The sequence below is a fragment of the Urocitellus parryii genome, chromosome 1, assembly GCF_045843805.1.
Source record: "Urocitellus parryii isolate mUroPar1 chromosome 1, mUroPar1.hap1, whole genome shotgun sequence".
In the NCBI taxonomy this organism is placed as follows: domain Eukaryota; kingdom Metazoa; phylum Chordata; class Mammalia; order Rodentia; family Sciuridae; genus Urocitellus; species Urocitellus parryii.
Genome location: NC_135531.1, coordinates 265,489,913 through 265,501,522, shown reverse-complemented (window position 1 = coordinate 265,501,522; position 11,610 = coordinate 265,489,913). Strand labels below are relative to the sequence as shown.

The 11,610-nt window shown below is 55.5% G+C and overlaps 1 protein-coding gene across 3 annotated transcripts; it reads right to left on the bottom strand.

Annotated features, from left to right (window-relative positions):
* Window positions 1-5,663: 5,663 nt before the first annotated feature.
* Window positions 5,664-10,782, bottom strand: Ctdsp1 (CTD small phosphatase 1). 3 transcript variants are annotated; one of them, XM_077799407.1, is made up of 7 exons: window positions 10,606-10,782; window positions 9,134-9,282; window positions 8,649-8,819; window positions 8,484-8,540; window positions 7,787-7,879; window positions 7,476-7,661; window positions 5,664-7,318 (listed from the first exon to the last, which is right to left on the bottom strand). In XM_077799407.1, the coding sequence occupies exons 1-7, from the start codon at window positions 10,670-10,672 to the stop codon at window positions 7,190-7,192; spliced, it is 852 nt and encodes a 283-aa protein (XP_077655533.1). In that variant the 5' UTR covers window positions 10,673-10,782; the 3' UTR covers window positions 5,664-7,189. The 3 variants fall into 3 exon arrangements, with proteins under 3 accessions (XP_077655533.1, XP_077655540.1, XP_026246187.2); XM_077799414.1 differs by having other exon boundaries at window positions 8,649-8,750; window positions 10,606-10,781; XM_026390402.2 differs by lacking the exon at window positions 8,649-8,819.
* Window positions 10,783-11,610: the final 828 nt, after the last annotated feature.

Genomic DNA, 11,610 nt, shown 5'->3' with positions numbered 1-11,610 from the left:
CCCATTCCGTACCTTTTATGCTCCCCACAGTCTGGGTTTGGTCAGCCCGTGGGATTTTGCTTGAAATTCTCCCAGCACATACTTTTCACTTAAGTCACCTCCTTCTCCTTCTCCTGCCTCTTCCTTTTCCTTTTCTTCTTCTTCAATACTGGGGATTGAACCAGGGGTGTTCTATCATTCACCTACATCCTAAACTCTTTTAATTTTTTGAGACAGGATCTTGTTAAGTTGCTGAGGCTGGCCTCAAACTTGCAATCCTCCTGCCTCAGCCTCCCGAGTCGCTGGAATTACAGGTGTGCTCCAGCACAGGGGGCCTCAACCCATCTTCCCAACTACTCCTTTTCCAGCTCCTTGAGTATTCCTCCAGCAAGGAGCTGTTTTCCAATCTCCAGAGGGCCTCTCCAGTGGGGCTAGGCAACCCCAGAGCTCTTCCATCTCCTGTGCTCTCTCACAGCAGTGTACAGACCATTTATCTGTTGACGTTTCTTTATACTAGGAGTGATGTGTGTTTTGCCATGTTAAAATTCTTGTGAGTCTAAGTGAAATGAGCCAATCCCAAAAAACCAAAGGCTGAACGTCCTCTCTGATATGAGGATGTTAACCCACAATAAGGGGGGTGGGGAGAATAGAAGTTCATCAGATTAGACAAAGGGAAATGAAGGGAAGGGGGTGTGGGAACAGGAAAGACAGTACAATGAATGGAACATGACTTTCCTATGCTTATATATGAACACATGACCTGTGTAACTCCACATCATGTTCAACCAAAAGAATGGAAGTTAGACTCCATGTATGTGTGATATGTCAAAATATACTCTACTGTCATGTATATCTGAAAAGAACAAATTAAAAAACTTAGACACAAAAATCCTTAATAAAAATTAGCAAACTGTAAAAAACAAATGATTCTTGGGAGCCTAAATTTTAATGTATTTGTGACTATTTTTTTAATATTTATTTTTTAATTGTAGTTGGACAATAACTCTATTTTTATTTTTATTTATTTTAGTTGTTAAAAGACCTTTATTTTATTTATTAATATGTGATGCTGAGAATCGAACCCATGGTCTCACACGTGAGATGTGACTATGTTTTGACAGCGAGACTACATTTTGACCTTTCCCTCTAACAAGCTGTGAAGGAGCCAAGCAGCTAGCTGATAGCCACCTGGACAACAGTGTACCCATATGCAAATAAGGTAGTTGCAGACCAGAACTTTTCCTTCTAAATTTGACATGTGGAAGCTGAGATATACACCTTCTAGGACTATAGACACCAGAGCCTTCAGATTGCTATCCGAGACACATCTTGCTGTGACTCTACTTTGCAAGTATTTGCTCTGAAATGGCATTGTCTGTTGGAGGCTCTGCTCATCAATAAGTCTTGCTTCATTGTTGACAACCTGATGATATTCTGGGCCCTTGTCATTTTGGAGGGAATGGTCCCCTGGTACAGGGGTGCTCAACCACTGAACCACATCCCCAGCCCTTTTTATATTTTATTAGAGACAGGGTCTCACTGAAGTTGCTGAAGCTGGCCTTGAACTCACAATCCTCCTGCCTCAGCCCCCTGAGCTGCTGGGATTACAGGCATGCACCACCATGCCCCGCCCATTTGGACAATTTCTTCCATGGATCTTACAGGGCATAAGACCTGCCTTGAAGCTGAGGCAGTTCAAAGGCCCCTTCACCCTGATGCTTGCAGTCATGCCAGAAAGATTTCAGATGTGTGGCTCAGAATAATAGGCAAGAGTTTGTTAGAAAAGATATGGAAGGGGAATGGGGGACACTATCAAGGAAGAGAAGAGAGTGGGTCCTCTCAGAGAGGAGAGGAACAGTGTGCCTCTCCTGCCCTCTAGTTTTATGGACAGAGGGGAGGTCCAGGGAAATTTCCAGAGAGCCCTGCCTAGGTCCACCTCTTGACTTTTGACTGTCAGCAGGATGATATCAGACTTCCAAGTCCCCATTACATATGACAACTCCAGGTAGATTGGCCCAAGCTGATCAGATCTAATCAGAACCTGTTCTTATAGATTTTATGGTTAGAGGGCAATTACCCTTATGTCCCTGAGTTGTGGGATCTGATCTGTGTAAGGGTCACAAAATCCCCCTCCCCTTTCAGAGTCATGTGTGTTTTTAAATTTTGTTTAGAGTTTTTAAATTTTTTTTTTTAGTTATCAATGGAGCTTTATTTTTATTTATTTATATGCAGTGCTGAGAAGTGAACCCAGAGCCTCCCATATGCAACCGCTCTACCACTCAGCCCCAGCCCCAGCCCCAGCCCCAGCCGGCATGTGTTCTTTATGGGCATTTTGGGCCTGCATTTCTCCTACAGAGAATAGTTTGCTGAGGAATGTGACACATCCTGTCAACTTAAGCCAGGCACGGCTTCAGGTAAATTACTATGGAAGGTTTTCGGGGCTAGGGTCTCACCCATTAAAAAAAAAAAATAAGAAGCATGTGAGGGTCAGCATGGTGGGCCCAGTTTGTAAAACTCTTCCCATAACCCTTCAGGTTCCCACCGTTCACATCTATCTGTTCCCTATCAGATGCTCCGTGTTTGGTTCCTGACTAGCGCTGTTCTCGAGTGATTTACTCATTTTTGGCTATGTTTTCATATGTTCCTTTAGCTTATTTTTTTTTATCCTGCTTTTCTGTATATTCCAAAAGCCACTTAATTTGGAACTGTCATTTGTTTTATTCAGCATGTCATTTCATTAGACGTCTGTCCTTTTAAAAAAAATTAGTTGTAGTTGGACACAATATCTTTATTTTATTTTTATGTGGTGCTGAGGATCAAACCCAGGGACTCACACGTGCTAGGCAAGCGCTTTACCACTGAGCCCCAGTCCCAGACCATGTCTGTCCTTCTTGAGTTTAAAGTGTCACCAGTATTAGGGAACCGGACCACCCTTGTCAGTCTGCTGTGACAAATTGGGGATCTTTGTTTAAATTTTAATTATGCTAAGGGGCGTTCTATACTCTGTAATCAGAAATTATCTGAAGTCCCCTCATTTGCTGACTATTCAAGGGTGAGGCAGTCACAGCTCCTGCGGGGCACTGCTGCTCCTCAGCGCCCTTTCCTTGTCTGCATGCTCCCTGCTGCAGCACTCTGTCAACCAGAGCATGTCCTTCAGACCTCAGTCCACAGGAGTTGATGGAGTCATTCCTGGAGTGGGTATTTCACTCCTGTTCTTTTCTTCCCTGGGGACCAGGAGCATTGCCTCATTCAGGGAACCGTAGCTTGGCATGAGGCAGTTGACCAGAGAAGCAATTCATGAGACTTTCTGATTAAATACTATTGGAAAAGCCAGGGATGGTGGTGCACGCCTGTAAACCAGTGGCTCGGGAAGCTGAGGCAGGAGGATGGCAAGTTCAAAGTCGGCCTCAGCAACTTAGTGAGGTCCTAAGCAACTTATTAAGAACCTGTCTCAAAAAATAAACAGGGCTGGGGATGGGGCTCAGCAGTAGCGCACTTGCCTGGCATGTGTGAGGCACTGGGTTCGATTCTCAGCACCAAGTATAAATAAATAAAGGCCTATCAACAACTAAAAAATTTTTGAAAATAAAATAAATACATAAATAAATTAAAAGGGCTGGGGATGTGGCTCAGTGGTTATGTGCCCCTGGGTTCAATCCCTGGTATAAATAAATACTACTGAAAAAAGGTTTTCAGGGCTAGGGCCTCACCCATGCTGGGCAGGTGCTCTACCATTGAGCTACACCCCTGGCCTTACTATTGGAAATTTTAACAGAAGCCATCAAAGACAGGCCAAGATATATACCTTTGTGACTGCTACTGAAGCCCTCCTACCTTATTTCTTTGGTTAAGTTATAGGTGGCATTCATATTTGTGCTTCCTATTGCTGCTAAATCTTCATTTTTTCCCTCCTACCTTTTTTAAAATTAATTAAACCTGCTTCAATTATGGAAATGTGTTCAGAATGGCCCATTCAGGTTTTTTGTTTTGTTTGGTACTGGGTATTGAACCCAGGGACACTTAACCACTGAGCCACATCCCCAGTCCTTTTTTGTATTTTATTTAGAGACATGGCCTCACTAAGTTGTTAAGTCTGGCTTTGAATTCATGATCCTCCTGCCTCAGCCTCCCAAGTTGCTGGGATTACAGGTGTGCACTATTGTGCCCTGCCCCCTCCCCCAGGATTTTAACTCCAGAGGACACTTAGAGGACTCTGGGTAAACAACTACAAAAAAAAAAAAAAATTAAAGGACATTCCAGAAGTACAGTTAATAACTCATCCTAGAGAAATGACACTGATACTTAAAAGATTATCTCCCTATATCTATATAGAGGAGTACCTCCTCCACCTTGCCCTTTATTACACTGGTGTGTGAGTTCCTTGAAAGCAGCAACAGGGCCGGTCTGCTCCTGGCACCCTGCCTGGCACAGGGATGCATCCATACGTGTGGTTGAGTTGAACTCTGCATGGACCAAGCGAATGTAGGCGGTGGGGATGAGGAAGCCTGGTTGTGGTCTCACTAAAGCTGGGTGTCCAGTTCCTCTCACCTCTGAAATGCAAATCTGGGGCGACTAGCCTTTGCATAAAGAGCAGGAAAAAGAGCAGTCTAAAGACTGCCAAGGCCTGGGGCTGGTATTCATCTTGCCAAGGGCTCTCTGGGTCCAGCCCAGACCAGGGCTGGCGCCAGGGGGACTGCAGGCTTCTCCTTCCAGGTAGGTGCTTCCCGGCTCCTTTCTATGGAGTTAAAAGTAGCAGATGCCCCGCACAGAGATTTAGAGGGCGATCAACTTCTGGAGCACCAGGAGGCAGGCTTGGGGATTAGATCACCCTACCTGGGACTAGGAGGAGGCAGGACTAGGGAGGTGGAGCTGGGAGAAAAGGGAGCAACACTTGGGAGGGCAGAGCGTAGGGGGGCCGGTGCAGGAGGGGTTGGCCGGAGAGGGCCAGGCCCCAGGGAAACCGGGAGTCCATCAGGACCGGGAGGCCTCTAGCGGCTACCGCAGGAGGCGGGCGAGGGGCCGGGAGCGGCGGGAGGGCACTTCCTGCCGGGGCCGCGGTCACCCAGGCTCCGCGAAGGAAGTGCCCTGGCAAGGGCGGGGACGGGAAGCGGGGCGGTGGCTCGGGAGGGAGGGGGCGGCGGCCAGCGGGAGCTCTGGCGCCGACCACACCCAGTTTTCTCCACCGGCCGGAGGCCGTAGACTGCGGACCCCCCGAACGGCCAGCACAGCAGCGGAAGGCCAGCGACCCCGCGAGCCCGACCACGTCAGCCCGGCCGCGGAGCAGCGCCTGCTCAGATCCCGCGCGGGGCGCCCCGCCCACCGCAGGCAGGCCCCGCCCCGCCCCGCGCATTCCACAGGCAGCCCCTGCAGGAGTGGTTTAGTTTTGCTGTGTAGCCGAGTCTCTAGTCATTAGTGTCCGGGAACTTAATCAAGTCTGCAAGACCTGTCTCCATTTTGCAACTTAAGTGACCGAGGCTTCGGTAAGGTAGCCCTGCCTCGATGTAGATCCAACCCAAATCCCGATTCACCCCGGAAGCCCTGAGAGCCAGAGCCCCTTCCTCCTTCGCACCACTCCTAGCCACTTGCTGAGGCAGGGTCACACTGCAGTCTCAGTGTGACTATTATCTGATCACTCATGCCCACTTCAAACTCCCCCAAAAACCACAGAAGCAGAATAGGGGGGGTCTGGCTTTCTCTTTAGTTCTTGTTACACGGTGAGGCTCTGGGTCACCAAGAAGGCACTAAATGCGAAGGTCACCCTTTTCAGGTCAACCATATCCTCCCTCCCCCCATCAACTCCCTTGGCACTGGTTTGTGGGTCCACTTGACCGTTCGACCCCGGGGAGAGCCCAAGGCCTTGACCTCCTGACTCAGCAAGTGTGGGGAAGAGTTTCAGAAACAAGTTAGAGTTGGAAGGCGGACATTCTGGGAGCTTCCCCCAGCCAGCAGGGGGCAAGGGAGGAGGCTGCAGTGGGTGGGTTGGCACAGGGGACAGGGACAGCTTGGCCCAGCTTCCTGGAGACCCCCCAAACCTCACAAGAAGTTTCCATCTCCTGCAGATACCCCAAAGGCACTGGTGAAGTCTGGGGTGGGTGGAGAAGGCACCAATTAGGGGTGGAGACCCCCCACTTAGCTGGTGGCCTAGCATAGTGCTGGGCACACAAGGTGCTCAATAAGTGTATTTTGAACGAACGGAGCAAAAGGGCTGTGAAGGATAGGGAGCAGGGCCTGGGCCAGGCCCCTTGGCCCAGCTTGTTCCATTCAGAAAATAGCAGTTTAAAAAATGTAAAAATCCTTTCCCTCCCTCCCCCCAATTTCTGGGCCCAGGAAAGGGGCAAGGGAGGGTGTCTCTATGCCCACCCTTCCCTCTCTCCATCCCTTAAAAATCTATATACACATATACATATTTATATGGCACCACAAGGGGGTCCTGCCTATGTCCCCATACTCAGAAACGGGGAGCCAAGCTCCAGGGCCTTGGGGTAATTAAGGCAGAAGGAAGGGGTCACAGCTTGGGTGACATAAGGAACAGCCATCAGTCAGCCTTGGAGAAGCTGGACTGTGGGGTCCTGAAGGAAAGACCCTTGCTCCCTTCACAAGGGGTAAGAGGTTCTTCCCTCCGGGCCCTCCCCTGCCTGGACAGGAACTGGTGGGGCCTCTGTCAGTTCCAAGGGAGGCGTGGGGGTGAAAAGAGACTGGTTCCCCGGAGCAGCCTAGACCTCAGCAACCTGCAGGCCAGTCCAGGCAGGAGCTATGATGGTAGCCACGCCCCTGGGAAAGCTGAGTGGGCAAGATGGGGCTCTATGAAAGGCACTTGGTGTCCACTGTTCCCAGGCTGGGGCTCCAAGGTGTGGGATGACAGAAATCCTGCCCCCACCTCAAAAGCAGAACTGGGGCTAAGGAGCCCAATTTGGCAGCAGAGAAACATGGCAGCATGAAGAGAGGGGACAGAAAAGGGGAGCAGCAGGCAGGGCCCCCAGGTCCCCTGAAAAGTGGGGAGGAGGTTCGAAGGCACTGACACAGGGAACCAGGGGTGTACAGTCCTCGGTACAGCCTGGCAGGGCTGCTGGGGAAGACACCTGCTTCCCCAGGGCCACCAATGGGCACAGCTCGCGGGTTTTCTTAAGAGCTCTCGGGCAGGTGCCCAGGGTCTCCGTGGAAGGAGGTGTGGGCTTCAGTCAGGGGCAGGTCCAGGCCCCGTGGCACCTCACTAGCTCCCGGGCCTCGGCTGCCTGAGCACTGAGTACACATCATCCACGCGGCTGAGTTGCTCAAAGAAGGGGAGGAGGTCATGGAGTTCGGTGTCACTCATGTTGTCAAACCACGAGGCCACTGGTACCTGGGGACATGCGAAGACAGGCACAGGTAACCAGGTGCAGGAAACAGGATTGGGAGCATCCCCCTCCCACCGGTCCTGGAGACTACCAGGCTTGGGACTGGGCAGGCCAAGGCAGAGTGAATGGGCTCCTGTCCTTGGGTCTCAGCCCTGTACTCACAGCATTGTCTGGATGGAAGACATAGGAGGCAGGCGAGTTGTCCAGGATGAGCACCCGCCGAAGGTCTCGGCCCAGCCGGCTCAGGTCCTTCACGTAGTTCCCCCGGTGGAAGACGCAGGACTCTCGAAACAGCCGGGCTCGGAAGGCCCCCCATTTGTCCAGCAGATCAGCTACTGGGTCTGCATACTGGAGGGTAGGAGGTAGGTTATCCTAGGGCCAGGAGTGGCCTGGGGCTGTGTCTAGCGACACGTGGCCACCTGAGGCAGCAGATGGGAGGGCATGGTGGCCCCAGGTCCCTGGTGGGAACTTACCTTGGCAAGGCTGGCAGTGAACAGCACGCACTCGAAGAGCTCGCCCATTCGCTGCAGGAACTCGTCCACATGGGGCCTCTTCAGCACATAGACCTAGGGGGTGGGTCTGTGAGGGCGGCTGGCCGAGCTGGGGGAGGTTAGCCTTGGGCTGGGAGGGCATTGTGGAGGAGGCAGAGTAGCTCAGGAGGGCTGGCCCTGGGCCTGTGGGTTCCCACCGCCAGCTGCTCCACCCACCCAGCCTCCCAGAGGAGGATGGAAAGAAGCCTTGGCTCCCACCAGCTGCAGGTCCTGCCTTGTGGGGAGTCATTAATCCTAAGTCCCTTCCCCCAAATTCAGGAGCCTAGGGGTAGCCAGCCCCCTCACCCCAAGGCTGCAGCGCACCGGCCCCCGAGCCAAGTAATGGAGAACAGGCTGGACAGCACACAACCTATCCTGAATTACTTGAACTGGGTCCCGGGCAGGGGTGGGCAAGGGGGCACACATACAGGACTGAGAAGAGGAACCCACTCTCAGGAGGCCTGGAGTTGGGCCCAGTCCCTGAGGTTCTATGTGATCTTGGGCAAGTCTCCTACCCACTCTGGGCCTCAGACATTCCACATCTATCAGAGTCCCATGTGGGGCTCTCTCCAGTTCAGTGGACAGCGCTTGGGGTCTGGAGGGAGATGCCAAGCCCATCACCTCCTCCCCTGCCCCTCACCTGGTGGACCACCCCATCAATCTCCACTGGGATGATGAAGTCAGCGTTGTTCACTGGCTGTGGGGGAAAAGAGCTGCTGGAGCTGGGGCGGGGAACCCCAGGGCTGGGGGCCCAGCCGAGCCCTCCCTCCCCGGCCAGGGATGAGGGCTGCTGGGCAGGGCCCACCTTGAAGGAGCTGTGCACCAAGGTCTCGTCCAGGTCGATGACCACGCAGATCTTGTCCGAGTCCTGGGCCTTGGCCTCAGGGAGCAGGTACTGAACTGGGGTCTGCTGGTGGGAGGGGCCGGGCTGGGTGGGGGCACCTCCTACACAGCCTTCCCTACCCTGGCCCTCTACCTGAGAAACAGGAGACAGTGGGACATCCCACCCGCTTCCCAACATGGGCCCTGGCAGCTCCCTGGAGGAATGGTTGCTGGCTCTCTAAGCCCCTTGGCAAAGCTTCCATCTTCCAGGGGATCTTCTCTTGGTGGGCAGCAGGCAGAGCAAGCTGGGAGGGGCCCAGTGGGGGGCGTATAGGGCTTGGTGTCCAGGTCCCCCCTTCTTTGAAACTTTCAGTGACTGCAGGTGTGTCTCCACCAGGCACCCACCCCTTCCCTTAAGCCCCCTTCCAGCTGAGCCCAGGTGCCCTGTACTCATCCCGATCCCCGCACCTTAGGGATGGCGCCATTCTCCTCCACGAGCAGGGGTGCCCCGCTATGGGCTGGCAGGGCCTCTCCATCATCCCGGCAGACACAGCAGAAGAGTGAGTGGAGGATGCCCCGGCTCCGGGGCTTCTGGGAAGCTGCTGACTTCTGGTCACCTGAAGCAGGGAGGCACAGGTTGGGGATGTGAGCACGCAGTGCTGTGTATGTGTCCAGGTGTGAACCCCTGCTCCGGGAGGATCTGGCCACACCCCCTTCATCAAGGGAGACACTGTTGTGCTCTGGTCCTCCTGAAACACACCCCAGCCTTTGCTCCAAATCCTCTGAGGCTCCCCATGAGGAGGTCTAGGGTGGACAGTCACCCAGGTTAGGGAGGGCGACCTAAAGGAGGGGGAGGGGAGGTTTTCTTTTTCTCAAAACCTCCATCACCTGACTAGGCCTTACCTGAGCATCCCCTGCTTAGGAGGGCCAGGGCCTGGGGCCCCGTTGTCCACTCCCATCCTCCCGCTGTCCAGTCCACTCCATGGGTCCAAAGTCCTCATTGAGGCTGGGCCCAGGGGCTGGGGGTGCAGTCCCAAGGCCTGGGCAAGCGTCCCACAGCCATCTGTCAACCCCGCCTCCTCGGCCCCTGCCCCGCCCAGACCTGAGACCTGCAGCGAGGCTGGTTGATTGACAGACCCACCCTCCACCCCCCCTCCGTCTGACCCCCGCCCCAGGCCAAGCTAGGCCCAGGCAGGAGGTGGGCAGATCTGGGAGGACCCCCAGCCCCTGCACAGGGAAGAGGAAGAGGGATTCCCAACCTGGCCAGCCCCCGGGGCTCAGCCTCAGCGAGCGGCGCGGCTTTCCCTGCCGGTGCAAGTGTGCACAGACCCGGTGCCCACGGGCCTAAAGCCCGGGTGTCGCGTGCCTGGCCGGGCACAAGGCTGTGCCTGCGAGCGCCCTCTCCTTGGAAGAAGTGGCCCCTTCTGTGCCTGAGGGGCTCAGCGCCTCCATGCTTGACGCGGAAGTTTTGTGGGAACGTGGCTGTGTTGGCGGGAGATCCCTCCAAGCTTCCCCAGCCCACTGTCACCTCGGCGCCCCTTCCCAAGACCCTAGGAGACCACAGCCCAGAGGGGGCGGAGTCTCAGCGGGTGGCCTGGAGGCGGCCTCCTAACCCCCCCTCCCAGCCCCATTGGCGCCAATCCGTGGGGGGGGGGGGCCGCCCGGGAACCGCCAGCCCGGAAGCCCCCGCAGGAACCCCTGCCTCAGTTTCCCCACCTCGGACAGACTAGAGCTCCCTAGAGGCGCCAGGTCCCACCCCGCGTCCCTGCGACTCCAGGAGTTCAAACTCTCCCTGCTCCCTCTCGGCTGGGAGCTCCGGCCCGGCCAAAGCGGGCGCCCGGGGCGGTGGCAGCGGATGCAGCTCTGGGAAAGATCCCGGCCCCTTCCTCCTCCCCTCCCGCGGCGCGCGGGCTGCGGCCCCCTCCCCGCCGCCCCAGTACCTTTGCCCCGCAGCGGGCCCCGCGCCTCCTCCTTGCTGATCTGAGTAATGACGGCCGAGCTGTCCATGGGGCCGGGCGCGCTCCGCTCCGGCCGGACTCTGGCCCGGGTGCCCGGCCTCCCCCCGGCTCGGGCCGGAATCGGGGCGCGGGGGGGAGGGGAGGGGTGGGAGGGAGGGATCCCCGCGAGCTTTGGAGGGGAGGGGAGCCAGGTTCTAAGGGGGAGGGGGAGGGAGGGGGCGCGGAGGAAACTTTGTTACAACATGGAGTTTCCTCCCCGCGAGGCGGATGCAAACATGGAACCCGGGCGCTGTTTCAAGGCTCCCCCTTAAAAGGGCAACGGCTTCGGCGTGACCTGGACTCGGCCGCGGCTTTCATCACTTCTGGGGCCCGCACGGCTCCGCCGGCGGGGAGGCGGGCCGGGCCGGGTTCCTGCCGCGATCCGGGGGGCGTCCCCTCCCTTCCTGCCGCTGGCCGGCGGGACAGAGCCTCTGCGGCTGCGTGGCACAGCCAGCACCCGGCCCAAGGTGCCAGGCCTCCGAGTGCCCGGAGCCAAGGCCCGCCCCGCCCGCTCCGAGTGCCCGAGGGCGGCGCGATTCCACCCTGTGCTCCTACGTGGGCCAGGGACTTGCCACTCCTCGGTTTGCTCATCTGGAAAATGGGATAACACTAACTTATCTGTTAAATGGGTCTTCTTTTCTGTCTGACGTTCGCAGGAACCTCCTTGCAGAGATGTCAGGAAGGAGCACTTGAAATCTCTTTGCTAACCCCGAACAGCTGTGCAAATCCATAAAATTACGTTCTGGATTTGACTCTGTCACCACCCACCGCGGTCTCGGGGCGAGGAGATCGGGTCCGGAGAGTGAAAATTCCAACTTCCTTCCCCCGGGGACGCTCTCTGCCGACATTTTCCGACTGCTCAACTTATGTCCCGCACCCTACCAGCTTCGCCTTCCCGCCTGGAGGCGCTCTCCCCTCCTCCCGCCTCGCCCACCGACCTAGAGAAAA

Bases quoted from the DNA above. Each gene is read 5' to 3' on its own strand.
- Ctdsp1 (XM_077799407.1), bottom strand. From the start codon at position 10,672: ATGGACAGCTCGGCCGTCATTACTCAGATCAGCAAGGAGGAGGCGCGG. The intron at 9,283-10,605 runs GTACTGGGGCGG...TCCCTGCTTCAG, and splicing joins GGGCCCGCTGCGGGGCAAAG to GTGACCAGAAGTCAGCAGCT. The intron at 7,319-7,475 runs GTGAGTACAGGG...GCATGTCCCCAG, and splicing joins TCTTCCATCCAGACAATGCT to GTACCAGTGGCCTCGTGGTT.